This window comes from Chiloscyllium punctatum, chromosome 3 (genome assembly GCF_047496795.1).
Source record: "Chiloscyllium punctatum isolate Juve2018m chromosome 3, sChiPun1.3, whole genome shotgun sequence".
Taxonomy (NCBI): domain Eukaryota; kingdom Metazoa; phylum Chordata; class Chondrichthyes; order Orectolobiformes; family Hemiscylliidae; genus Chiloscyllium; species Chiloscyllium punctatum.
This window is the reverse complement of record NC_092741.1, coordinates 62,667,225-62,694,994: the sequence shown is the minus strand read 5'-3', so window position 1 is coordinate 62,694,994 and position 27,770 is coordinate 62,667,225. Positions and strand designations below refer to the sequence as shown.

The 27,770-nt window shown below is 37.1% G+C and overlaps 1 protein-coding gene across 6 annotated transcripts in view; it reads left to right on the top strand.

The window, feature by feature from the left end:
- The window catches only part of LOC140459760 (bcl-2-associated transcription factor 1-like), a 71,280-nt gene that overhangs the window by 12,165 nt on the left and 31,345 nt on the right, over positions 1-27,770 (top strand). For 5 of the 6 annotated variants that reach the window (XM_072554286.1, XM_072554300.1, XM_072554293.1 and 2 more), the window contains 6 exons: positions 773-920; positions 3,092-4,012; positions 7,196-7,936; positions 18,871-19,043; positions 26,654-26,759; positions 27,026-27,110. In XM_072554286.1, the coding sequence (XP_072410387.1) occupies positions 811-920; positions 3,092-4,012; positions 7,196-7,936; positions 18,871-19,043; positions 26,654-26,759; positions 27,026-27,110 (2,136 nt within the window). In that variant the 5' untranslated portion in view covers positions 773-810. The remainder of the gene's footprint in view (positions 1-772; positions 921-3,091; positions 4,013-7,195; positions 7,937-18,870; positions 19,044-26,653; positions 26,760-27,025; positions 27,111-27,770) is intronic. The other variant, XM_072554307.1, reaches the window with a different exon arrangement.

The window sequence follows — 27,770 nt, the reverse complement described above, 5'->3', positions numbered from 1 at the left end:
TGGAAAAAATATCTCAACCATCTAAGCTAGGCCCTTTAGCAGTTAAGTTTCCCACTATTGATATCTGTTGGTCACTATAGAAAGCCATCAGTAACTGTGCAGACCTTACTTTTGATCATGGATGTTGTTTGAATTGTAAAAGAAAAGATGAGTGAACAACTTGAATATTCCATGTACTTCACTAGAGAATAGGCAAGTGGCAGCCTCGTTCTCATTGTAGCCAAATTGTTAGCCAAAGTGATAGATATAGAGCAGATGTCAGAGGTAGTTTCTGTACTCCATGGTAGTGGCATGGAACGCGTTGCCTGCAGCAGTTGTAGATTCGCCAACTTTACGGGCACTTAAATGGTCATCGGATAGACATATGGACGAGGATGGAATAGTGTAGGTTAGGTGGACTACACGTTATTTTTACAGGGTGGTGCAACATTGAGGACCGAAGGGCCTGTACTGCACTGTTATATTCCATGTTGCATATGTTACATAACATGGAATATGAAACTCATTAACCTCTGCCTCTAGATGGAAGTGCATTCTCCTTCCTTTTGTTCAAATAAAACTGCTAAAAAAAGAAACTTGGGTGAAGAAAGCAAAACGTGAGGCGCACATTAGCAAATGATAGTTTACTGCTGTGAAAATGTTAATCTGAAAGTACAATTAAGTGTGAGTGTGAAGTATACACTGTTTAATAGGGTTATTTTAAGTATAGCTCTGTAATGCTAAGCTCGTTTTTAAGGTAACCTATAAAATATAAGACTTTTCTCTTCCTCAGGTTCTGCACTTTTTTCAAAGTAAAATTTGAACATCAGAATGGTTCGATCTAACTCCCGATCTCATTCATCGAGATCAAGATCTCAATCTCGATCCAGCTCTCGATCAAGATCTCATTCTCGATCACGTTCCAGGAAAAAAAGATATAGGTAATCATTTTGGATGCTGGTTACATTTTGGTGCGAGATCAAAGTTTTTAATGTGTTTTTTACAAAATATTTTTGTAGACTTTCTAGTTTGTATCAATTAATGTTTTGTTGCAAACTTGAGTTACTTGTTTAAGAATAATCAAAACTGTAGGACGCAAAGACTTGTGAAATTTTCATAACAAAGTGTTTTTGCAGGGTGAGGGTATGTATACCGGGAATAGAATGGCTTTGAATGTTGAAGGCTCAGAATCCAGCTTTTAAATAAGACAAAGTACAAATAAGTGTGATTGAAAACTTCATGCCTCTTTGCAAAGTACATAAGCTACTTCAAAACATCACCAAAATGATGGAAGCATAATTAATAATTTCTTGAAAAACCCAAGTGCATAAGTATTTGACATAGTGAAGTGTTAACATGTGGTAGAGAAATCTAGCAATAAATAGAATATATTTTTCAGGGAGCAAGTATTGGCAAAGTGGAACAATTATCCAGTCTTTAAAAGATCTATGATTCTACCAAATTTCATTGCAAGTATAAGTGAATCTTTTAATTAGTTAGTAGTTAGTTTTGGGCTTGGGATTCAGATCAGTGAAGATTTGGGTTAAGTCTCGTAACTATAAAATGCTGCAATTTCACTTGATGAGCATTGATTCAAATCCAGAGCCCAAAGGTGGAAGTTTCTCTAAGCTTCATATCATGACTTTGAAGAATTTCCATTGATGCAAACTGTTAAGTTTTTACTGTTCCAATTTTTTTGTGATCCAGGCTTTTTTTTTGGATTTGGTGTCCATGGAGAGACATCCGTATATTAGCTTTTGTTAACCGTATGAATTGGATTAGCATAACATGCCTTGTTCTCTTTACATTTACTCCTAAACATTGAAATTAATTTTGACTTTTTTTTGTGAAGACCTTGTAATTTGAAATATCATGCCAACTCTCATTACTGATTAAATTTATTCTCTTGGGTTCAGAGGTGGAAGACAAAAGCTCCTTTAGAAATTACATTCTTCAGTCTAACTTCAAAGAATGTAATTCTACATGCAGTGTCTCATTTCAAGGTCAGAAGGATAAATAGTGCTGCAATTTATTAAACATTAAATGTTTAATGCTAAATGTTAAAACAAGTTAATATTTTGAAAAACATAATGGTGTTTGATCTTCACTTTAATCATCATCTGAAAGTGTTATGCATAGTTATATGAGAGGATAAGAATAATAACAGTCAAACAGAAGGCTGCATTTGATGGAATAAAAAAACCTTCATGTAAAATTTGTATTATTGGGTTTGCATTTCTTTGAGAATGTACAGAAATGTTTTGAGCGTATAGAAATTTTATTTGTAGAATTGCTCAGGATTAAAACTTGATTCAATTTCTTTGACAAATCCAATAACGTAGGTCTTAGTCAGCTGCCTTTCTTCTGTCTTTGTTTTTCTTTCAGAAGTTGGATTTTGAAGATTGAGTTGGTTGAGTAGAATTCATCATAAAGACAAAAAGCGACTTGCTTTTATATAGCACCTTAACACGTCTGTCAAACATCTCAAAGCACTTCTCTTGCAATGAGCCTCTTTTTGAAGTGCAATGACTTATGTAGGCAAATACGGCATCCTTTTTGTGCACAACAAGATCCAGAAACAGCAGTGAGATGAATGGCAATTAATCTGATAGGGAATATCGTATGTAGTCTGGAAGGAATGAGCTGGATGGGTTGAATACTATATGTTTTCAAATCAAATGCATTGTAGTTTGGATTAAAAACTTTGATGTAATTTTCCTAATGCAGGGGGTGTATTTATTTTCGAATTTTTAACAAAAATATTTTCAGCATGTTGAAAAGAGTGTCTTTAGAATATTTCAGTTGATATTGAGGCATGTATTAAAAGAATGTTTACTTGAATCTTTTCAATGGTTTAGTTGTGTGTAATCAAATTGCTCTGTAATAGAATTTAAGAGCTTTGTTTGTACTCTAACGCTATTTCTGTGATCTCTTAAGCTTCTGTAGTTTGAGAGTTAAAAGGGGCAATATTTTTATACACTTATCAACTTGAATATCTTTAAGTTGACCAACATGAAATGCAATGGAAAACTTATTGTATTATAATTCTGTGATCTGAACTACTTATGGAATAAACTATTTGTTGTGACACTTCTTTTATGGATTCTCTCAGTTCTAGATCTCGTTCCAGATCCTACTCACGATCTCGAAGTAGAGATCGTAACTATGCAAGAGACTATCGGGATTATCGTGGTAACAGAGGAATGAGACGCCCTTATGGCTATCGTGGAAGAGGGAGGGGATATTATCAAGGAGGGCCACGATATTATCGAGGTGGTTATAGATTGAATTGGCAGAATCGAAGGCAGTCTCGTAGTCCACGACGAGGCCGTTCTAGGTCAAGAACACCAAAACGTAGATCCATATCTCAACGATCCAGAAGTCGATCTCGACAATCACATCGATCTTCCTCTGCTAGGTCACATGGCTCGTCGTCTTCCCGTTCCTCATCACGCCACAGTCGATCTCCAGTGGCTTCAAAACGGCACAAGCCCCTGGACAAACGTGGAAAGAAAACTGAAGGGACGGTTTCTCAAGATGAATCAGGAAAGGTCAAGCAAACAGAAAAATCTGTAACAGATGTAAAATGTGAATCTGATTCTACTAAGATGCATAGTGAGTTTCGTAAAACTCCTCCAGTTCGAAGTGAGAGCTGGGCAGGACTTTCGACGTACAATGATAATAGTCCAAGGTCTCATCATAGTCTATCTTCACTTCCCAGCCCAACTAGTCTCAGCCCAACACGTTCTGTTCCTTCCCGTCATAGTTTGTTGCAAGCTGTGCCACCTAGGCTGAGCTCATCACAGACAAGTCCACCATCCTCCAGTTTGCAGCACAGTCCTGAACAGCATAGCTCCTCTGGACATAGTGCATCCCAGTACAGCCCTTCTCAGTGTAGCCCATTACGAAAAAGCCCTACGAAAATTGTTTCAGTTCAACACAGTGTTCCAAGGGAGGAAGTTCGACTGAAACTGTCTGCCTTTTCTGGTGATACTGTGGACCAAGAGCTCCTTAAAGCCAAGTACCTGAAGAGGTATGTGTTTTCCATACATGTTATTCTGCCATAACATGTGTTAATGTGAATTCGTTACAACGTGATTGACAAATTGAGGACACCTGCTAAACCATGAATGTTAAAGCGTGTATTGGTTGTAATGCAATTCCGGCCACATTAGTTTAAGTGGTGCTGCTATTTTGTGATTTTCTTATAACACAGGATTGCGTGAAAACGGTTTTGGTAGAACCAACTTTATTGTCTTAAGATGAGTTTTTACAAGATGATAGTAATGGTGAAATGGTGACAACAAAATGGGTCTGACAACAGCTAAACATGAATTAAGATTTAATTATTATTTATATTATTTTAAAATTAACCTAATGTTCTAAACAACTTGTTTAACATTAAGTTGTTGGAGCAGTTGGGACTTGAATTTTTGTTCTCAACCGTTAAATGTTGAAGTATACTTTTAGAAAATATATATATCCAAAAAATTGTTTGAAGAAACCAACTTTACAAAAGTTTCATCCCACTTCTCAGACCTGCACACTTTCCAATAAAAGTTGTTCCACACGCTCTTCCCCAACACAACCCCCATGTCCTTCCAGCTATGATAACTTTGTTGGACTTCCTTTCCCTTCAGCTGTCCACCAAAGTCCCTGTCCTCTAGTAACTCCATTTAATATAGTAAAACCACCTTGTTTATGTTTCCAGAGGTATTTTTCAGGATCATCATGGTGTTCTGCTTTTATTCCACATTTCTACATGTTGTGAGGATAAGATGAGTTTTAGTGGGACATCTTACATGACCGTACTGTCGAGAAAGCGAGTATACACCTTGCTTGGTCATGCCTGAAGAGAAGGAGTGCATGTATTGGTACTTCGCCCAACTGTTTTCTAGACAGAGAATGGTAGTGAATATTGCCAATATTCTCACTCTGACCATATGAGTGAGAATTGGCCCTGAAAGTAAGACTTATTAAAAAAAATTTGCCATGTATCTTATCGTACTTATATTTTCACCACTCACCACTAGTCGAAAATGGCACGGAAACTAAACCCAAGAACTGGCTATCAAATAAGTGTATGAGAAGACGGATGCTTTATTGTAAAACTTTATGGTAACATTCAGGTACTGGGGTCTTTTATCCTTTGATAGAAACCATGGGAAGGTCCTCAATCAACACAGAGATATCCCTTAAATTGACAAATCAAAACAGTCTTCATCTTTCCAGTCTGTGTTATAAATTTGATGGTTGTCTTGCCTTCATGTAAAGATTAGGCTATGACTATCTATTTTACCTGCAATGGACCAAATTTCTAATGCTTTTTATAGCTTCTTTCACTTACATTGCCCAAAATCAAAACAAAATTGGTCATTTAAATTATATATTTTTGCATGAAACAGTCTATACTCTCATGCAGCAAGGCCTGGATAATATTCAAGCTTGGACTAATAAGAGACCGAAAGCATTCATACCACGTAAGTGCTAAGCATTGACCATCTTAAACAAGAGCGAATCTATTCTTCCACAACTCCAAAACAAACAAACTACCTGAATGAGGCAGGTGGTAATGTTTTGGTTATATCACTGCCGTATAATTTGGAGACGCAGGCTAATGACCTGAGTTTGTCTTCAACTGCGGTAGCTGGGCTGGTGGAATTTTAATTGAAATGTAATGGTGCGGAGGTGGAGTCCCTATCCCTGGACTGGGAGCCCAGGTTCAAGTCCCATGTGCTCCAGAGGTGTGTAATAATATTGCTGAATAGGTTGATTAGAAAATTAGGTTAACTTAAAAAGAATGAGAATAATTAAATTTTAATTCAAGTTTAGTTGTTGTCACCATTACTATCCTATTGTAAGAATGTTATCAATATGTGTAAGAGGTCGGGGAAGTGAGTGGTGAGTTGAGGGGTCCGATTAATGTTTGCTCATGAGTTGTTAAAGGTTTAAAAACCTAGTCTTTTTCCTGGATAACTATAAGTTTAACTGAAGGGGAACCTTCCAAATTCTCTGATTTCAACAGATTACTTTGGAGAGTTCCAAATGCAGGATTTGCCCATTGGAATTTTCAATTTTCTGGGCAGTTCCCACAGAGTCCGCAGTGTCTGGGATTCTACAGGGTCACAATGCACAATCCAGTTTATACAAATACAGCAACTATCTGGCCACGGGAATTTCTGGTCTATTATCTCAAATTTTGGGCACCACACATAAGAATTGATGTAAAGACTTTTGAGCAGACATGGAAACAATTTATAAGAATGTTTCCAGGACTGAAGGATTTCCGTAATATAGAAAAATTGCTAAAGCCGTGGTTGCTCTCCTTGACAGAGAATGTTTAGAGGAATTTTTGTAATGGTGTTCAAAATCAGCTGAGCTTGAGACAGAGTAGATAAGAGAAGCTGTTCTTACTGATGGTTTGAGAAATAGTGGATGCAGACTCAAGACCATTGTTATGAATGAATGATTTTATTGCCACGTATTTTACAGTAAGGATACAATAAAATACAATGAATGGCATTCATTTGTCATAATCTGGCACCAATTTGTATAATTTAAGAATAAGGAAAAAAAATACAGAATATAGATTGATAATGTAAAGGGAAATTTTTTTATGCTGCACGTTGGTTAGATCCAGAATGCACTGCCTGAAAATGTGGTGGAGGCACATTTCGTAATTGTTCATAATTTTCAAAGGAGGATTTGGACAGATATCTGAAGAGAGAGAACATTGCAGATAGAGCTGGGACTGGTTAAATTGTTCTTGGTTCACCCTCTTTATTTATTTGTTTTGCTTTCCTTTTGCTATTGGCTTACTAAATTGATTTTAAACTTGATTTGCTAAGTGCCGATATCTGTGATCAAAATTCACTTAGTTACTTTTGATCATTTGATTTTGACATAATTTGAGAAATTGGAGCTGCTAGTAAATCACTGAGCACAGAAATTAGACTAAATGAATTAAAGAAATGAACTAAATTATAAACTGTAAATGGCATAAAATTATATTTTTAAAAAATGATTTTTTTAAACTTTCCTGATCTTTTCTTGGAGACTGAATACATGAGAAGCGATGATTAATGTTGATTTAAGAACATTTTGTTCTGTCACAGACACTGCCACTGAAACAGGAATTATTCAAGCTTTTAATAAGTAAAACTTTTAAAATGTGCAGAATCTTTTTGTTGCATTTCTTATGGTTTTTATTTTATAGGTACACCGAGGATGAGGAGAATAGGACCTTTATGTTGGACAGAGGAGATGGAAGAGAGAAAGATACTCAAAAAGAAAGAGGACTGGAGAAAGATAAGGCAAGGGGGAGGGAATGGGGGGATAAAGGAATAGATTATGGTAGTTCTAAAGGTGAGTACTTCAGAAAAGAAGCAGAAAAAATGCCATACTTAACTGAGTCCCCAGAAAGGCACAGACAGTGTGTTGTGGATGCATTATCTGATGAACTAGATCATTACAGACCTAAATATCAGTACAGTGTGACCAATCAAGTAGAGAAGGAAAAGGGTTATGGAACTGAATCACATTGGAATTTTGACAGTGAAGAAAGTAAATATAATACAAAAATTGTAGTCAAAGGAACAAAAGACCATGAAAGGTATGAAGATGAGAGGTCTTACAAATTTCATGTGGCTAGCTTTTCATCTAGTGCAGCAAAAGAGAAACTTAGGGAAGAAGACAAATATGCAGAGAAAAAATATGAGGAAAGAGCAGCACTAAAGAAAGAACCTGCTTCACCTGAGCCAGTGAAAGATGAAACATTCAAAGAACTGTATGATCCAAGCTCCTCACTCCCACAGCAGAAGAACACAGATGTCCGAGAAAGGGATAAAATGTCTTTCACAGAGGAAAGTCCACCCAGAATAAAACCTCTTGCCACTACATCCTGTCAGCCTGAAGTGAAATTGAAAATGACTTCACCCCATTTTGAAGACTCTGTACGGTAAGTTGCTGCTTGTTTGTGTGTTGTATTTCTTTGCTGAATTTGCCTTTCTTGTTGATTTGTCGCTTATTTATACATGCTGTTTTTCTCCCTCATTTTAAATCTTTTTTGCAATTCAGATGAGTAAAACTAATTAGTTGCAACTAGAAAATGTTTGAGTGATTTAGAAATGATCATTTGCAAAAGTTAATTTTCTACTTCTTAAAAATGTCACAGATTAGTACCACGTGCTCATAATAGAAATGTTTAATCTGTTGATTTAGATCTGAATTATTCAGTACTTTTTGTCTTTGCTGTTCAGTGCGGCCTCTTGTGACACAATGGTATAGTCTTTACCTCTGGGCCAGAAGGTCACGATTTAAGTCTCTCCTGCCATAGAGGTGTGTCATAACATGTCCAAACAGGTTGATTAAAAATACTAGGACAAAAATTGACAGTGTTCCCAAGTATAGATTTTCTGGCTTGCCATGTCAAAATTAACTCAATGTGTCTGTAATTTTTGAAATCTATTGGCTATGGAATTACTCCATGAAACCCATTATAGCACCACAATTCTAAGGCCTATCATGGCTGAACACTTGTCTTTTCCTCCCACCTTCCAGCTCTGAAACCACCTTAGAGATATGTCATCTAGGTGATGTATGAACAGCAGTAAACACCAAGAACCAGTATGGGGAAACAAAATTGGCTGATAAAATTCCTTTCTGACTGGCTTTGGTGAAGGGTATCTTTTCAGGAAATTGAGGGTTTATATAGTTTTTCCATAAAGAGAATAATCTTCTATATAGTGTGATCTTGGCTCCAGTTAGGTACTAGTTTACCTGTTTTTGAAGATACCAGTCAACAGTGTGTTTTGGAGGCTCTCTATTGTCTAGGAAATGGAGTACTGTCTAACATAAATACCAGCCTGTTTTTAATAGGCTAAGCCGATGTCTTCTGGTCCTTACCAATCTGTAAAATTGGACTTATCTATACATAGGAATGCTAGTCACTCATTCGACCTTTTGGAATAAAATGCAGTTTCCTTTCCTTTAGAAAATATGTCTTGGGTCAAACAAGACTTTGGAAGGCATTTTAATCAAAGGCAAATGAGCATTATTTCACATTTGAATTGATTTTGTGAAATTATCCAAAGAGTCCAGTTGTAGTGGCATAGCTGACTTTGCTCATTTAGTAGTGCAAAGACATCAATTCAAATTCTGCCATGGGTAAATGTGGCATTTAAATTCTGTGTATTAAATAAATTTGGAATTAAAATATAGTTTCAGAAATGGTGACCATGAAATAACTGGATTATTATAAAACTTTAATAGTTTGCTATATCATTTAAGAAAGGTGACTTCCTGCCTTTACCTAGTGTGGCTTATATGGCTAGGGGAGGCAGTGATAGTAGCTGAATGGTAATGTCACAGGACTGATAATCCAGGACCTCGGGCTAATGTTATGGGTTTGAAACCCACCACAGCGGATGGTGACATTTGACTTGACTTTAATAAAAGTCTGGAATAAAACAAAAAGCTGGTTTAATGGCAACCATGTAACTACTGTTGACTTATTGTTTTTAAAACATTCTGTTTCTCTAATGTCCTTTGTATCCACATTGATGTGGTTGACTCTTAACTGTCCTCCGAAATGGCCCAGATAATCATATAATTCAGGGACGATAAGGGATAGACAATAAATGCTGGCTCAAACATTCATGCTGATATCCCATGAATGAATTTTTAAAAATTATTCTGAACTCCCTTTGAAATGGTGCATCGAAACCACGAGACTGGACTGCAGCTGCTTGAGGATGGCTTATCCTCTGGTGCAATTGGGGATACCCAATGATGTATAATTATTAATGAATAATTCAAGGAGGGAGTAACTGGAGAATTGAGAAAGAAAAGTCCTTCACTGCTTCAGTAAATTCCCTTCAAAGATTTTCGTTTTCTTGTTGTACCAGTGGAAACTGACCTACTTTTCGGATTTTTAGATCCCCTTTGGCCAAATGCAAAGGGATGTTTGGAAATATTCTGTCGAGTCGCATGGCCTTCTCATAAATGCAGAGACGTGACTAGAATCCTACAGCACAGAGACAGGCCCTTTGGCCCAAACTGGTCCATATTGACCAGAATGTCCATCCATGCTAACCCCATTTCCTTGCACTTGGTTGTTATCCTTCTAATCATTTCCTATTCATGTATTTATTCAAATGCCTTCTAAATGTTGTTAATGTACCTGCCTCAACCCCTTCTACTGACAGCACATAACATATGCATGCTACCTTCTGTAAAAAAAAGTTGCCACTCTGGTTCCCTTTTATTCTTTCCCCTCCAACCTTAAACTGATGCCCTTGAGTCTTCAATTCTCCAATCCTGGGAAAAAGAGAGTACATTTACCCTATCCATGCCTCTCATCATTTTATACACCACTATAAAGGTCCCCCACCCCCCAGCCTCCAATGCTCTAAAGAAAAAAATCTGAGCTTGTTCAACCTCTCCCTATAACTCAGACCATTACGTCCAGACAACATCCTTGTGAACTTCTTCTGCACTCTTTTAAGCTGTTGTCCAAAGATTTGAACATTCTTGTTTGTTTTTGGTGTAGACAAGTTAGCATTCAATGTAATACCAGTCCTCTAAATATATATGCAGTTTGACTGAGGGATAGACTGGCAACTGTCGCTGTGTGGTTAACTTCAGAGTAAAATGTACCGTGTATGGTACCTTTTATTTTGCCCTCAATTGCGAAGCAGCAAAAAAGTAAATATAGTGTATTTCCATGTGCTGATGGAATAGGGAAGGTTTGGCTGCTGCATGTTTTGAGTTTTCCAATTCTTAAAAGTGTAATTCAATGTTGACAGATCTTTTCCAATTCCACCCTCCTCTTTTTGAAGTCTTGGTATATTCATATCAATGTCTTTCTGCTTCATTTTTGTTCTGGGATCTATTGACAGGTGACTTTTAAGACCAATTGATCAAAGTAGCTGTAGTGGTATTATATTATTCTTTCCTTGTATTGTTTTTCTCATGTTGACCTAGTTATCTGAGGGTGAAACATTATAGACAGCCAGTCAGTTCAATCCACTGTGATATAGTGTGGACCTTTTCTTTTCCTGTCCAATACCATTGGCAATTTTCAAATTTTGTTATCGACCTTGAAGTAAATGACTTTCAAAGAGATTAATTTCCAAGTGACCATCTTGTTGGATTGGACAGCGACTTATCTGAGCAAGATGCTTTCCAAACCATCTTGGCTTGGAAATATATTGGTATTCCTTCACTGTTGGCTGGCTTAAAATCTTGCAATTGCCTTCCTAGTTTAGCCAGCAATGCCCACATCCTGGGAATAAATAAAAATTCATGTCTTAAGACTTTTGACTGTAATAAACACATTCATCAATTTAGATTAGTAGATGACTACTTTGTTAACCTACTGAAAAAGTCTTCCATCTTAATTTGCAACCAAAACTCACCATTATGTTTATATATTTCTTCTGCTCCCTAAATATAAGACTACATTTCTACTGAAAATCACAAGCTGCAGCATGTTACGACACTGGGTAAACCCTCCTGCTTAATTTAAACCAACACAGAAAAGATTTATCCCATGCAGCAATGTGTAAAACTTTGAGTGGCCACGAACTAATTAAAGTAAAAATTAACAAATTTACTTCTTGAAGTGTAACAGAGAATAATTAACTAACACCTATTTACAACTCCTTCCTCTAACCGATCTTTTATCTTGCCTTCTATAATACTAGTCTGATAAAACTCCCAATTAAGATTTACAGAAAAATTGAAATTTTAAAACCAGCCAGCGGTTGAATCTTCTCTTCATCTTCGTTGGTAGATTTACTTTCCAGGTCAGTGTGGAGGTTTTTCTCTGGGCAAACTCCTTCTCTAGATAGGTACCTCTGAGAGTTCTGACTAGCAGTCTACGGCTGTTGGTGTGGTGGCAGTTCTCCTCCCAAATGTTAAATTTTCCTTGGTCTTATACCCCAAAGCATTGGATTGTGTCATTGGCTTTTAAGATTGTCAATATACTCCATTCAAACTTGATCAGAATTTGATAATTTTCGGGGTATAGTTTAAACTAATTGGCCTAATTTTGAATCTGTTTTGTCATTTCTAGGCAACCAGCTACCCCAGTAGCTGGAGCACATGTTACAATGTGTCTAACTGAGAACACCTGGTGCTGTCACTGCTAGCTTTTACTCTTAAAGGTATAGTGCACCCGCATCATCTAAACAAGCAAGATCTCTTCTTTCTGACCCTCCAGGGTGCATCTTGCAGAACCTTTTCATTTTAAAAAAATAATTCCTGTTCATTCAATCTCCTCTGTTTCCAAGGTATTCTGATATGACTTCCTAGTTTTTTAACTCCCCATAATCCTTGTTTCTTCTGTCATTCTCAACATTTCATTTGTTGATGAACTGAAAAGTAGTCCTGCTCCATTACGGAGACATGGATAGAGCAGGATAGGAATGACTGCAGGTTCCAGGATTCAAATGTTTCAGTAAGAACAGAGAAGATGGTAAAAGAGGGGGAGGTGTGGCATTGTTGATCAGGGACAATATTACAGTTGTAGAAAGGATGTTTGGGGACTCGTTAACAGAGGTAGTATGGGCTGAGGTTAGAAACAGGAAAGGAGAGATCACCATGCTGGGAGTTTTCTGTAGGCCTTCGAATAGTCTGAGATGTAGAGGAAAGGATAGTAAAGATGATTCCCAGAGAGAGGCAGGGTAGTTGTCATGGGGACTTCAACTATCCAAATATTGACTGGGAACACTACAGTATGAGTACTATAGATGGGTCAGTTTTTGTCCAGTGTGTGCAGGAGGGCTTCCTGACACAGTATGTAGAAGCCACTTTAGATTTAGTACTGGGTAATGAGCCTGGCCATGTGTTAGATTTGGAAGTAGGTGAGCACTTTGGAGACAGCAATCACAATTCTGTCAGGCTAGGGTGTTTGAGGGTTACAAGGATGTCAGGAAAGACCTAAAAAGAGAGCTCAGAAGAACCAGGAGGAGACATGAGAAGTTGGCGGATAGGATCAAGGTTAACCCTAAGGCTTTCCATAGGTATGTCAGGAATAAAAGAATGACGAGAGTTAACTGAGGGCCAATCAAGGATAATAGTGGGAAGTTGTGTGTGGAGTCAGAGGAGATAGGGGAAGCACTAAATAAATATTTTTCGACAGTGTTTCGAAAGTGAAAATGTTGGCGAGGAACATACAGAGATACTTGCACCTAGACTAGAAGAGATTGAGGTTCACAAGGAAGAGGTATTAGAAATAATGCAGAGTGTGAAAATAGACAAGACTCCTGGGCCAGATGGGATCTATCCTAGGATCCTGTGGGAAGCAAGGGAAGAGATTGCCGAGCCTTTGGCATTGATCTTCAAATCATCATTGTCTACAAGAATAGTGCCTGAGGACTGGAGGATAGCAAATGTGGTTCCCTTGTTCAAGGCAACCCAGGTAATTACAGACCAGTGAGTCTCACTTCAATTGTTGGTAAAGTGTTGGAAAAAGTTATAAGAGATAGAAAAGAATAATCTGATCAGGGACAGTTAGCACGGTTTTATGAAGGGTAGGTCGTGCCTAACTAATCTTATTGATTTTTTTGACATAGTGACCAAACAGGTAGGTGAGAGTAAACTGGTTGATATGTATATGGATTTCAGCAAGGCGTTCGATAAGGTTCCCCACAGTAGGCTATTATACAAAATGTGGAGGAATGGGATTGTGGGAGACATAGCAGTTTGGATCAGTAATTGGCTTGCTGAAAGAAAACAGAGGGTTGTAGTTGATGGAACATGTTCATCTTGGTGCCCAGTTACTAGCGGCGTACCGCAAATGTTGGTGTTGGGTCGACTGCTGTTCATCATTTTTATAAATGACCTGGATGAGGGCTTAGAAGGGTGGGTTAGTAAATTTGCGGCTGACACTAAGGTTGGTGGAGTTGTGGATATGATGAAGGGTGTAGTCGGTTGCAGAGAGACATAGATAGGATGCAGAGCTGGGCTGAGAGGTAGCAAATGGAGTTTAATGTGAACAAGTGTGAGGTGATGCACTTTGAATGGAGTAATTGGAATGCAAAGTACTGGGCTAATGGTAAGGTTCTTGGGAGTGCAGATGAGCAGAGATCTCGGTGTCCAGGTACACAGATCCCTGGAGATGCCACCCAGATTGACAGGGTTGTTAAGAAGGCATACAGTGTTTTGGCCTTAATTAATAGAGGGATTGAGTTCCGGAACCAGGAGGTTATGCTGCAGCTCTGGTACGGCCACACTTGGAGTATTGTGTACAGTTCTGGTCAACGCATTATAAGAAGAATGTGGAAGCTTTGGAAAGGGTTCAGAGGAGATTTACTAGGATGTTGCCTGGTATGGAAGGAATGTCTTATGAGGAAAGGCTGAGGGCCTTGAGGCTGTTCTCGTTAGAGAGAAGAAGGTTGAGAGGTGACTTAATAGAGACATACAAAATAATCAGAGGGTTATAGTGTAGGTGGGATGGGCTTCAGATTAGTATGACAGGGCGGCGCAACATCGAGGGCCGAAGGGCCTGTACTGCACTGTAATGTTCTATGTTCCTTTGCCTAGCGTAGCAGCACCTGCTTTTGGACTTCTTAAAATCCTTCATTCTGACTGCTTAAGAGTCTGAGTTCAGACAGCAATAAGGCAGTCACCACCTTCCTTCCCTGTGTCCAATTGTTAAAACTTGCTCCTTATTTTAAATACATTTGAGAACAAGTATCTATCTGCATAACAAGCAGGTCACATGAGTTTGTTTCCAGGTAGACTTGACATAGATGAAATGGGCATCCTCCTAAGACAACACAGTCCAAACCCACAACCACTACCATTTAGAAGAACAAGGGCGGCAGATACAAGGGAACAATACCACCTGCAAGGTTACCTTCAAATTCCCCTGCAAGCCACTTAGCATCCAGACTTGGAAATATATTGCTGTTTGTTTGTTGGGTCAAAGTCTTGGAGCTTCCTTTCTAATGGCATTGTGGGATGTACCAAATGGACTGTAGTCGTTCATGAAAGCAGCTCACCACCACCTATGGCAATTAGGAATGGGTAATAAATGGTGGGCCTACAGTGATGCCCACATGCCATGAAAGATTTAAAAAAAAATAAAATTCTCTGTCCAAAGTACACTCTTTTAGCTTGAATTAAAGAAAATACTCAAAGATTTGGAGCAGGAGTAAACCCTTTGAGTCTGCTCTGTTATTCAATAAGCTAGTGGCTGATTTTGATTACATCACATTCCTGCCTAGCACCTGTCATCTTTCACAGCCTTTCTTAACAAGTACCTATTTACCTCTGTCTTAAAATGATTCAAGGACTCTGCTTTCACTGCTTTTGAGAAAGAGTTTTAAAGACTCATGAACCTCTGAAAAACATTTCTCCTTATCTCAGTCTTAAATGAGTGATGTCTTATTTTAAAGTGGTGATCCCTAGGTTATAGATGCATCTACAAGTCCTTTCCGATGTGAACTCTAGTCAAGACTGCTCAGGATCATTAGCTCCAATCAAGTTGTCTTTTATTCTTTTAAACTCCAGCAGATGCTATCCTAACCTGTCCAACCTTTTTATCCATAAGACAACCTGTCCATTCCAGGTATTTATTGATGAATTATAGATTGTAGGATAAAGTCTATCAGGTCCTAGAGACCTTTCAGCTTATAGCATTAATAGTTTGGTTAGTCTCATTTTCCTGAGTTCCTCCCTACCTTCAATTTCTTGACTGAATCTGGGCATGTTGCTTGAATCCTCTATAGTGAATACTGTTGCAAAATTCCCGTTCAATTCATCTACCATTTTGTTGTTTTTGTTATTAATTCCGCAAACTTGCCTTCTGTCAAACTAGTCCTTACTTTGTTGGAAATTTCCTTTTTAGTTGGAATGTATTTCATTGTTATATTCTACCTTAAATGTCTACCATGGCATTTCCAATGACCTATTCTTTAACCTAATTTATCATAGAGTCACAGAGTCATGCAGAAGACAGACCCTTTAATAAAATCTCCAATATAATGTGGAATATAAGTAGAGAATTAGCTTTTATGGAGACATTTTGTATTGGTTTCTTGCTGTATCTTATGGAGCAATTACAGTTTAAGATCGGAGATGTTTTTCTCAAATATTTGTAGTGCTTATTTGCATGATTTCTCCAGGAACTTAATATCAAGTAGAAAACTAGTTCTCTAGATGTTCTCTTCCTCCCCCTTCTCCTGTACCCTGAAAACCTAGAAAGTGCAATGGTGCAATTTGTTGAAAAATGAAATGAAAGCAAAATATGTTTTTCATTCTTTTAAGTTTGGCCAACATCGAATTGGAGCAGAGTTAGCAGTCTTTGCTTAATTAGGAATATGGGAGCAGGAGTAGGTCAGTCACTCCCATGAGCATGCTCCACTATTCTAGGTCATGAGCCTCAACCGCATATTTTCACACTATACCTAAATCTGTTGCTGTCATGTAATAACTAGAAATCTATCAATCCTTGACTTGAACTTAATTCATGACTCAGCTTCCACAGCCAATTGGCGTTGAGAATTCCAAAGACTCCTCACACTCTCAGTGAAAATGTTCTTCCTCATTTTGGTCCCAAATGGATCGCGTTTTATTCTGAGAATGCCCCCTGGTTTTAGACCCTTGGCCAGAGAAAACAGCCTTTGTGTCCACCCTATCCACCGCTTTAAGAACTTTGCATATTTCTATGAGATTGCTTCTCATTCTTCTAAATACTATAGAATATAAACAGTCTGTTCAATCTCCTCATAGGAAAGCCTCAGCATCCTAGGAATCAGTCCGGTGAACATTTGCTGCACTTTTTCAATGGCAGTTATATCCTGCCTTAGGCAAGAGATCAGAACTGCACACAGCGCTCCATATGCATTCTCGTCAATATTACAGTTAAAGATTTTTTTTGGCTGTTGTCCTCAAACTAGGAGAATGTGAGGACTGCAGATGCTGGAGCTCAGAGTTGAGTGTGTGGTGCTGGAAAAGCGCAGCAGGTCAGGCAGCATCTGGGGAGTAGGGGAATCGACGTTTCGGGCATAAGCCCTTCACCGCACCCTTAACTCTTGTGAGCAATAAAGCTCACCGTTAACATTTTGAATTGCTTACTGCACCCATATACTTTTAGTGAGTTATGAACAAGGACTGCTGAGTCCAAAAGTGGCATCAAAACTTCCTAATCTTTCTCCATTTATGAAATATACTATCATGCTACTATTTTAAAAAGTGACTAACTTTATACTTATTTGCAATATATTTCATCAATTGTATTCTTGCCCATTCATTTAGCCTGTACAAATCTTCCTAAGGGTTTTTGTATCTTCCTTTCAACTCACATTCCCACCACGTTTTGTATCATCTGTAATCTTCGAAATATATTCCAAATCCAAATCATTGAAATGGATCATGAATAGCTGGGGCCCAAGCACTGACCTTTGTGGTACACTAGTAATCACAGCCTGGTAAAAACAAGGACTGCAGATTCTGGAAACCAGACTCTAGATCAGAGTGGTGCTGGAAAAGCACAGCAGGTCAGGCAGCATCCGAGGAGCAGGAAAATCGACGTTTTGGGCAAAAGCCCTTCATCAGGAATAATCACAACCTGCCATCCTGAAAAAATGATCTACTTATTCCTCCTCTGCTTTCTGCCAATTAACCAATCCTCACTCTATGCTAATATATTATCCCAGTGCCATTGACTTTAATAATATATAATCATTTCCTTTGTGGGACGATATCATATCTCCTGAATATCCAAGTACACCACATCAGTAGTTGCTCCTTATCAACTTTGGTATGAACATGCTTAAAACTCTATCAGATTTCTCAAATATGATGTCCCCTTCGAAAATCAGTGTAGTCTCTGTCCAACCAGGTAATTTAATGTCTTAATGTCCAGTAATCCCATTCTTTTTAATAGATTTTAACATTTTTCCTATTACCAGTGTCGGGCTAACATCTGTAGTGCCCTGGTTTCTCTATCTCCTCCTTTCTTAAACACTGGGTTACAATTTCAACCTTCCAATCCATTGCAGAATTAACACAATTTTGAAAGATGATTGCCAATGCTATCACTCTATCTCTAGCTATCTTTTCCAACATCCTTCTCTTCTAGGATGAAGGTCATTGGGTCCCAGGAACGTTTCAACTTTCAGTCCCATTAATTTCCCCATACCATTTTAATTTTTAGAACTAATATCTTTCAGTTCCACAATGTTCCTAGACATGATAGAATTTACCATTAATTTTGATGAAGATGGGATTCAGTCTAAAGCTTGACTAAATCTAAACAAGGGTGGTTTTAAAGGTGTGAGGAAGAAGTTGACCGTGGTGGATTTGACCAAAACATTATTTCTGGTTCTCACTCCAACAATGGTTCCAGACCTGTTGAGCTTTTCCAACATTCTCTAGTCCTCTGTCAGTATTCCCCTTGTTGCCCTGGGGCTGTTAGGAGTCATCTCTGTTGTAATGGAGTTGTACAAAACCACAGTTTCGATTTTTTTTTCTTAGGGGTTGCTCCATCCACAGTCGTTTTCACCTCTCAATCTAATTACTCTTATTATCTCCTCTGATCTGAATTTCAGCTTCCAATTTCTATCTATTGTTAAAGCTACTTTCAAAAAAAAACTTGATCCTTGCCTTTTTACATCATCAGATATTGAGAGGTTGGAAGATTCACTTCCTGAAGGACATTATAAATCCAGTTCCGTTTTCGTAACCATTAAGTTGCCCCCAAATTTTTGTATTAAGAGTTCAATTTTGCAAAAATAGATGGTAGAATTTGAATTTACGATCTCAGACTATACTGACATCACAAGGCTGTTGTATTTGAGTGAGGAGGAAAATATTAATTGGCATCTAAATAAGTACGGAATACACAGAAGTCTTTAAAATGTAGTTTATCCTTCTTTCCAGACCTGGGAGTTCTTTGACAACTGAGAGACTGCTTTCCTGTGCTCTTGTCCATTCCAGCAAGAAAGAGCAAGGATTCCGCTCTATCTTTGATCATCTTAAGTTGCCTCAGTTTTACAGAAGTTCTTCCGAGTCATTTATTCAGCATATCGTGGCCCTGGTTCATCATGTTAAAGGTATGTTGGTGCCTGGATAGATGTATCATTGTGAAAAGCATGCTAGAATCAATTTAGTGTTTCGTTGCATAATCTCTCAATTCTGAATTTTCCTAAGAGTAGTATAACTTGATATATGCTGCCACACTTAGCATTTTTGCTATCGCGGTTCAGTTTAAATGAAGATGTACAGGTAAGCAATTATTTCTTGAAAGGGGGAAACAAAGAATTTTTACATGGTTCTTTATTTTTGTTCAGAAAAAATATTTCCCAAGAAAGTACTGAGATGTAGAAATGAAATCATCCCAACCCTAAATAATTTTGAGTACAGCGACAGTGGTCGCTTCATATTACCATGGTAACATTTGCTCGTTTTATTCAGAGTTTGAGGGTTAACTATTAAAGTGGGAGTACATTGTATGCCTTTCCTCTTGTGTTGAATCTAAAAAGTATCCAGTTTGTGCATTAAATCTCTTATTTTATAAATGAAATTGTTGACACAATAGAACTTGTTTCCATGTACCTGAACGTTTTCATTTACTCCATCCAAGTGCTCACTTACTAATATGAGGATATAATATACATGTCGGAAGGTTATTCTCTATGTTGGGCAGGGGGTATCACAGCCAATCTTCATGCGTTTGAGCATGTGAACTTCTAATAGGAATTCTTAGCCAGTGATTTGAAGATCAAAGCTTGATTGCTGTGTTAGCACCAGCCTTTTAGTAAATGGGGATTTAAGGTTAGTTGCTAAATTATCAAAGGAGTGTAAATATTTACAATTTTGGATGCAAAGTTTGACTAAGTAGTACATCTGAATGTTTCTGTACTAAACTTGACAATACAGGCTAAGTTTTGGTAGTGTGCCTCTTTCCACATTTTAATTGGCCTGTGAAGATGGGCTTCCTTAGTTCGATACAACTATTTTGAGATAGTCGTTAATGCTTTTGTAGCTTTTCATCTGCAAATAATTGGTCGAACATTTAAAGTGCTTTATCATTTGTAGAGAGAGGCATAAATCAGATTTTCTTACAATGACGTCCAAAACTTGTGATAACAATATCGATGTTTTAAACTGGGGACCTTAGTAATTTGAAGTATTGTCTTTTGGCTATTGATGTGTAGACTTCAAAATGCATTGACTTTGAAGTATTCATTTATGTCTTCAATACTTGTCAGCTGGTCATCAATTAGCATCTTAATTGGGCCGTTACTCTTCCAAGACTATAGATAACTTTTCATTTCCTTGTAAATGTTCTCTCTCAATTTCTAAATGGAATTAGAAACGACAAAGTTTAACACTGAGGGAGGAACTTGATTTGAACCATATTCCCTTTGTTGGAGGAAAATAGGGCACATGGTCTACCTTCATGTGCAACATTTTCAGGCATTCTGAGGAACTAACCATCACCTTTAATACCTATTGTTTCAGTTCCATTGTTTAGAAATGGCATACTTTTTTAAACTTCAAGGAAATCAATGTTGTATAGCACAAATTCAGTATGAGGCTCAATATTTTAAGAGAGCATTGGTAACTATTAAGTGCAGCGATTTAAGTTTTCAAATCTATAAAATCTTTGCTGAAACCAATAACAGCAGATATTGTGCTTGCACATTAGCTATGATGGCAACAAAAATTAATTGTTTACCACAAGACGTTGCTGCTTTGAAAACTGAAAATGTCATTTTATGTGACTGATTGGTACACGAACTTGGTTTCTACCACATTAAGACTTGCAAGCTTAATCTAAGTGACAATTCAGTGCAGTAATGAGTGTGCTCCATCTACCCTTGCTGGTGGATCTAAAAGATCCCATGGAAATGAATGTAAAACTCCATGGCTCAACTAGTATGCTATCCAATATTTATCCCTCAAGTTATACTATCAGTTACAAATAATCTGTTTATCTATCTCCTATTTCTGGAAGTTTGTTTTATTTTGCTACAATATAACAGTGTCATTGTTCAGGTAGTTCATTAACTGTAAAGTTCTTTGGGACACCATGAGGCTATGAAACTACAATACAAATGCAAGTTATTTTCTCTTTGTCAGCATATACACACAATATACCTAGAATACTAGCACTAATGCCTGCAAAGTGATGCTTGTAAACTAGTATAGATAATTTATTCAAATAAGTATTCAAAGTTTGGGAGAAGATTTGTAGCTCGGGTGCTCGTTGTGGTTCTGTTCGCCGAGCTGGGAATTTGTCTTGCAAACGTTTCGTCCCCTGTCTAGGTGACATCCTCAGTGCTTGGGAGCCTCCTGTGAAGCGCTTCTGTGCTGTTTCCTCCGGCATTTATAGTGGCCTGTCTCTGCCGCTTCCGGTTGTCTGTTCGAGCTGTCCGCTGTAGTGGCCGGTATATTGGGTCCAGGTCGATGAGTTTGTTGATAAGAGTTTGTGGATGAGTGCCATGCCTCTAGGAATTCCCTGGCTGTTCTCTGTTTGGCTTGCCCTATAATAGTAGTGTTGTCCCAGTCGAATTCATGTTGCTTGTCATCTGTGTGTGGGGCTACTAAGGATAGCTGGTCATGTCGTTTCGTGGCTAGTTGGTGTTCGTGTATACGGATCGTTAACGGTCTTCCTGTTTGTCGGACTACATCGGACAAACAGGAAGACCGTTAACGATCCGTATACACGAACACCAACTAGCCATGAAACGACATGACCAGCTATCCTTAGTAGCCCCACACACAGATGACAAGCAACATGAATTCGACTGGGACAACACTACTATTATAGGGCAAGCCAAACAGAGAACAGCCAGGGAATTCCTAGAGGCATGGCACTCATCCACAAACTCTTATCAACAAACACATCGACCTGGACCCAATATACCGGCCACTACAGCGGACAGCTCGAACAGACAACCGGAAGCGGCAGAGACAGGCCACTATAAATGCCGGAGGAAACAGCACAGAAGCGCTTCACAGGAGGCTCCCAAGCACTGAGGATGTCACCTAGACAGGGGACGAAACGTTTGCAAGACAAATTCCCAGCTCGGCGAACAGACCACATCAAAATAAGTATATAAATATATGTATATGCATAAACATTCTAACATACACGTCATTGGAAATAGACTTTTTCAACAACTTTATAGCATACGCTCGATACGATGCAGTGGTTTTTTTTACAAACTTATTATTATTATTATTATTTTTATTATTATTATTATTATTATTATTATCATCATCTATTGACTTCAAATTTAGTGAATTTCTTAGCTGAAATATTCAGCTCTTCGTTCTTCCTAAGAAAATGACTTGCAATGGAAGTGTATGCTTCAGATAAAATTGAAACTTTTGATTTGAAGTATCCTGAGCTGTATGCTGTCACAATTTGGAAAGAGCATGGTATTTCAAAACGTTGTGTTCATGTAATTGCTAAATATAATTTCAAATACACTGTGAGAATCTGTATACTCTAGATACTTTTGCTTTTATTCATAATAATTCAGTGATGTTTGTACTTCTTAAATTAACGCTATTTGTAATATGAATAACTAAAGGAAATGAATAGCTGGGGGTAACCTCATTAAATAAGACTCATTAAAATCCAGAGGATAGATATACTCTAGTATGGTAGGTTAGCTGATCAATAATTCCAACATCCTAAGGCTGGGATACATTGTTAGGACAGAATATGGTTTACACTAAGTTGGAATGCTTATTGCTGATACAGGTTGCTCAGTATCCTCCTCTCTCTACAAGAATCTCAGGGAGTCCCTCTCCCACTGCAACTCCCAGGTCATTTCCTCTGCCCTGAAGCTCTTCAACCATGTCATGAAACAAAAGATTTCGAAGCTACTTGGATGCTGCCTGAACTGCTGTGCTCTTCCAGCACCACTAATTCAGAATCTGGTTTCTAGCATCTGCAGTCATTGTTTTTACCCTGCTCAGTAGTCATGTCATTCTGATGTTAAGAAATTGTAAGGATTTTTAAAAAAAGTTTGAAGTCAATAAGCTCAAAAATATGTTGTATTTACCATTAAATTTGAGATTGCAGTTTTAGATCTTTTCTATTTGGCCATTATTTTTATAGTTTTTTATAGTTTTTATATTTTGACTAGTTTATGGGCTGGGGTCATCGAGGGCACGGGAATGACTTGGTGGCTAATGAGTTCAGTGTAGCTGACATCCAATGATGTCTGCGTTGAGCACTTGGCATTTGTTACAGTTTTTGCTAAGTTTTTGAATGCAAATTCACACTTCATTAGTCGGAAATAATTTTATATATGTATAATTTGGAGCACTGTTTCTGTTTGTTTGCTTTGTGGATCAGGGGAATGTTAGTTATTTATAACTTTAAATGTCATAGTGAACTGTGTCTCTTTCACTTGGGTAAACGTGAATTTATTTCAGGGGGTTATCTGTATACAGGATTCATTGATTTCAGGTGTGGTGATGTTTGTAAATACCCCCTTATCTTTAATTGGCAAGAAATGTAATGAAAGGTTTTTCATAGATTTAGCCATTATCTTGATTAAAACTGATGATTGCTTAGTTGGATGACCCTTAATTCTCAACCATTGTTGAAGGGGTGAGTATTTGTATGGAAGGGTCTGGCTGCTATACTTGGTATACCCTTAGATTATTATGCTTACATTTTTCACACAATTCTAGAAATACTTTTTTTTTCTTGGCCCAATGATAAATTAAGTTTGTGTTGTTTCATCTACTAGGTAAATCTTCATTCACAATGTTCTAGAAGCTATTGTATAGCAGGTTATAAGAACTGAAAATTTAACTTGATACATCTCATGCTTTTTGCAAAAAAACGGTAAGTTCCTGTGAGGTACTTTGTATGCAATATGCACTGTGTGGGCACCTCTTTTATAGAAATATATTTATTGCAGTCCTACAATATATGAGCATAAGTTCTAGTGATTTCTTTAAAAATGTTACATTGATGTTTAACTGAGCACATTATTAAATATCACTTTAGTTAGTCTCTGGGATTTATCTGTAACATTGCTCAACACTTACCTAAGATTTATGCCTAACGTTATAAATGGCCTATAGAGCTAATCCATAAAATACTTAACTGCATACACCATAGATTGAACATTGTTCTTTATAGGGTATTGAAAATATTAGAATAAGAATGTTTTTGTGCTCACTTTAAAGCAATATGTTTACAGATTTCTGAGCATTTTCTTTTATGCATGGTGACAGATCTGAACAGTGTGCACCTATTTCCAGCATTTTGTGATTCAGCAATGTTTTGGACATGATTAAGTATTGGCAGTACATGCTAAATTCAAACTTCCAATTTTAATGATATTAATATGAAAAAATTACATTGAGCAATTTGCATACTCGCATGCTAGTTTTTAATTGTGCATAACAATGTTTTGTATAGTCGATCCCCATCACTTTTCAGCTTAAAATGACAAGTTCGACTTTATGCTACAGTAATAGTTTTTAGTTAATAAATTGCTTTTGTACTTTACATATTTAACTGGTGCTGTAAGCACATGTAGCTGGAATGTCAAGGCACAGATGACATACACATATAATTCAATTTCTAAATACAAAAAAATCATTGATTCCACTATAATTGTAATTGATTCTTGTAAGAAATTGTTTTTATCTTAAACCTATCTACTATCTTTTCAAAATTCACAGCTACCAAGTAGATTTTTGTAAACACTAAATTTGTAGATAATTTATTTTAAGGAAATGAAATGTGAATGAGTGAAGTTCAAAGTACTGTACTTACATTTTTCACATGTTTTCTTTATCAAAGGTGCTTCTATTTTAAATTAAAAGATTTGAAGGTAGTAGCTTAGTAGTTAACATGCTATAGCTTTGGCCCATATTGTAATTTTGATGAGGATTGTGCATCTGTTGGAGAGAACTGTTGTGAACCCTGATCACATGAATGAGCATGTGCTTCACGGTGGATTAAGCAAAAACTGACTTTAACTTAATCTGTGTGTCCAGGGCAAAGCCTTTTTAACTTGGATATGGGAGTCTAACTTTCCCAGGGTTGAGATGGTGATGGAAGAGAAAAAAAATGCATATGTTTTGAAATAGCCAGCAGGTAGCATTTTTCTTTTGGAATATACTTCGTATATAGATTTACAAAAAATTACACTGTTTGACTTTTGAGTGCTTAAAGAGATTATCCATTAAAAACTGTTAAACATTGACACTACTAACTCATGAGCAAGAGGAAAAGGAGCAAAAACCTCCCATCTTCCTCTCCCTAGCCAAAGCTTTTAAAATTCAGTTAATTATTTTTGTAGTAATACTTAGTTGACTATTGGATATTTAAATTTTTTTTTGTGTAAACATAGTTCAGGTTCTCAGAATTCCATAACTTGACACAGTTTTGTATGAAATACAATGTGATTTAGCCACTTTGTATGTACATAAATGTAATTGTGTTATCTTATGCTTTTTATAACTTTTCTGTTTTTGAACATCATGTTTGACAAACTGTAAACCTACAGAAATGCAGAGAAAACTTGCACCTAAGAGTTTCCCCGTCATTATCAATATTAAGTCAGATGAATATATGTACATTAAATTGATTAATTAGAATTTTTTGAATCCACCAATGTTTAGTCACCATGATCATTTTCTAGTGAAATAGTTATGAAAATAAAATACATTTATTATGTTAGTGCACCAGTACACTGTTACAGGTACAGTTCTTGTGCTGAGCTAAAAGCCCAGTGATGTTTTCTTTTTCATTGCAAATAGGTCATGGCAATCCTGGGATGTGTTCATGTATTGAAATTCCAAGTCCCATGTTAAAAAATATAATAACGGTTGAAAGATACAGATGCAAAAAGCACAGGCAAAGTTGAAGCTTCTGTCTTCCTGGAAAAAAGGCTTATAACTGAATTGCTAACAACAAAATTCCTCTGCACTCCTTGTTGGGTTTCATGGAATTATGATCGAGGCACTACTGTTGTAGTGACCCATTGAAGTGTTTATGGTTGGTTGTGAGGCAGTTTCTGGATTTCGGGCGGTAAGTTTTCCCATAGATATTGTACTTGTGATTTTGTTAACCAGTTTTTTTTCCATAGCCAAGTTTGAGACAGTTGAATATTTTTTCTTGAGATTGAAAAAGGGATATATTGTTGATCAACTTGAAAAGGTCTTCATTGCATTGCTAACTTTATAAGTCATCTAGGAGTGGGGAAAATTGTTTTATTTTTTAAAAAGATACTGCAACAAATAGTTCATCCAACTCCAGGATATGCTTTGAACTGTGTTTGGTGATAAATCTCTATCCATTTCTTCAAACTAATATGCAGTGTGGATAAGGAAAAAAAAACTTGCAAAGTAAATAACTTCTGTTCACTTGAAAATTCGAAATGCTTGAGTGTCACATCTCATGCAATGCAGCAGTTGTAACTTTTATTTGCTGTTGCACTTCAGAGTTTGAAAATTGTATGACCTTAGGTATATGAATATGGTTGGAATGACTACATTGAGTCAACATCTGTAGCTAAGAATGTAATCTTGCAGCCACTACATTTTACTGCATGATTCCATCTATCTCCTACTTCTGCCAGATTTCTTGAATATGTACTAACATTTATCTTCACAAGAAAGGAGTATCTGACGCAAAAATAAACTAACTTCTGTATTTCTCCTCTAAAACCAACAGAACATTATTTCAAGTCAACAGGAATGACCCTAAATGAGCGCTTCACTATGTATCAGAAGACAACAGAAGACCATGGAGCTAGGCAGAAAAGTCCTGAAATCCACAGGTATACAGTTCATGGTACTAAAATTTATTGATATTTTTAATGGCATGTGCTAATTGTTCTTTTTTTCCAAGGAAAAATTAATGAGCTTTTAAAATATGCAATACTGCAATTTAAGTTGTTTGGAGAATTCACCTTGAAAAAGTGTGCTAATTTCCTTATCTGGAATAAGGGAGAAAGTTGGATGGATGTGGTGATATGAAAGGATGATGTAACTTGATTTTCACCGCAACACTAAAGTCTCCAAATTTGTCATTGTTGATTTTTAGGAGAATTGATATTTCACCTAACTCTCTACGAAAACATACTCGAATCACAGAGGAAGATGCAAGTTCTAATGAAGATAACCGAAAGGTGAACAACTTTATTATAGATTTCGAGTTTAATCAGAACTACTTAAGATGCCCTGTTTTAATTTTATGTACCTTTATTTGAAAAAAAATGTTTTTAGTGTATTGTGGAAAGCATGGTTGGAACTAAAACTCAAAGATATGTTTCAAAGGTTAAGCCCAATTTCCCAACCCTATCACATCACTTATCTCTTCAACCTATATGCTTTATGGTGTACTGCTCATTTGGATTGATTTGATTTATAATTACTGACATTTTGACAGTAGTAAGTAGTCTAATGGTGAGCATGTAACCACTATTGATTGTTGTAAAAACCTATTTCCTTCACTATTGTCATTTTTAGGGAATGAAATCTGTAGTGCTTAGCTTGCCTGGCTGACAGAATTCCAGACTGATGGCAATGTGGTTGAATCTTAACTGTTACCCAGCCTATAAAGTCTAAAGGAAAGAATAAAATTGGACAGCGCATTTAGCATCGACGTAGGCACCAGAAACCAGAACAGGAAGCACAGACCTGTTGACCCTGCGAAGTTCTCCTTACCAGCGTCTGGTGCTTATGCCTACATTGGAAGAGCTGCTCCACAGATTGTCAAGCAATAGCTTGAGATTGTCACTCTCATACTCATGGAATCATACCTTACAGTCAAAATATAAGACAACAGC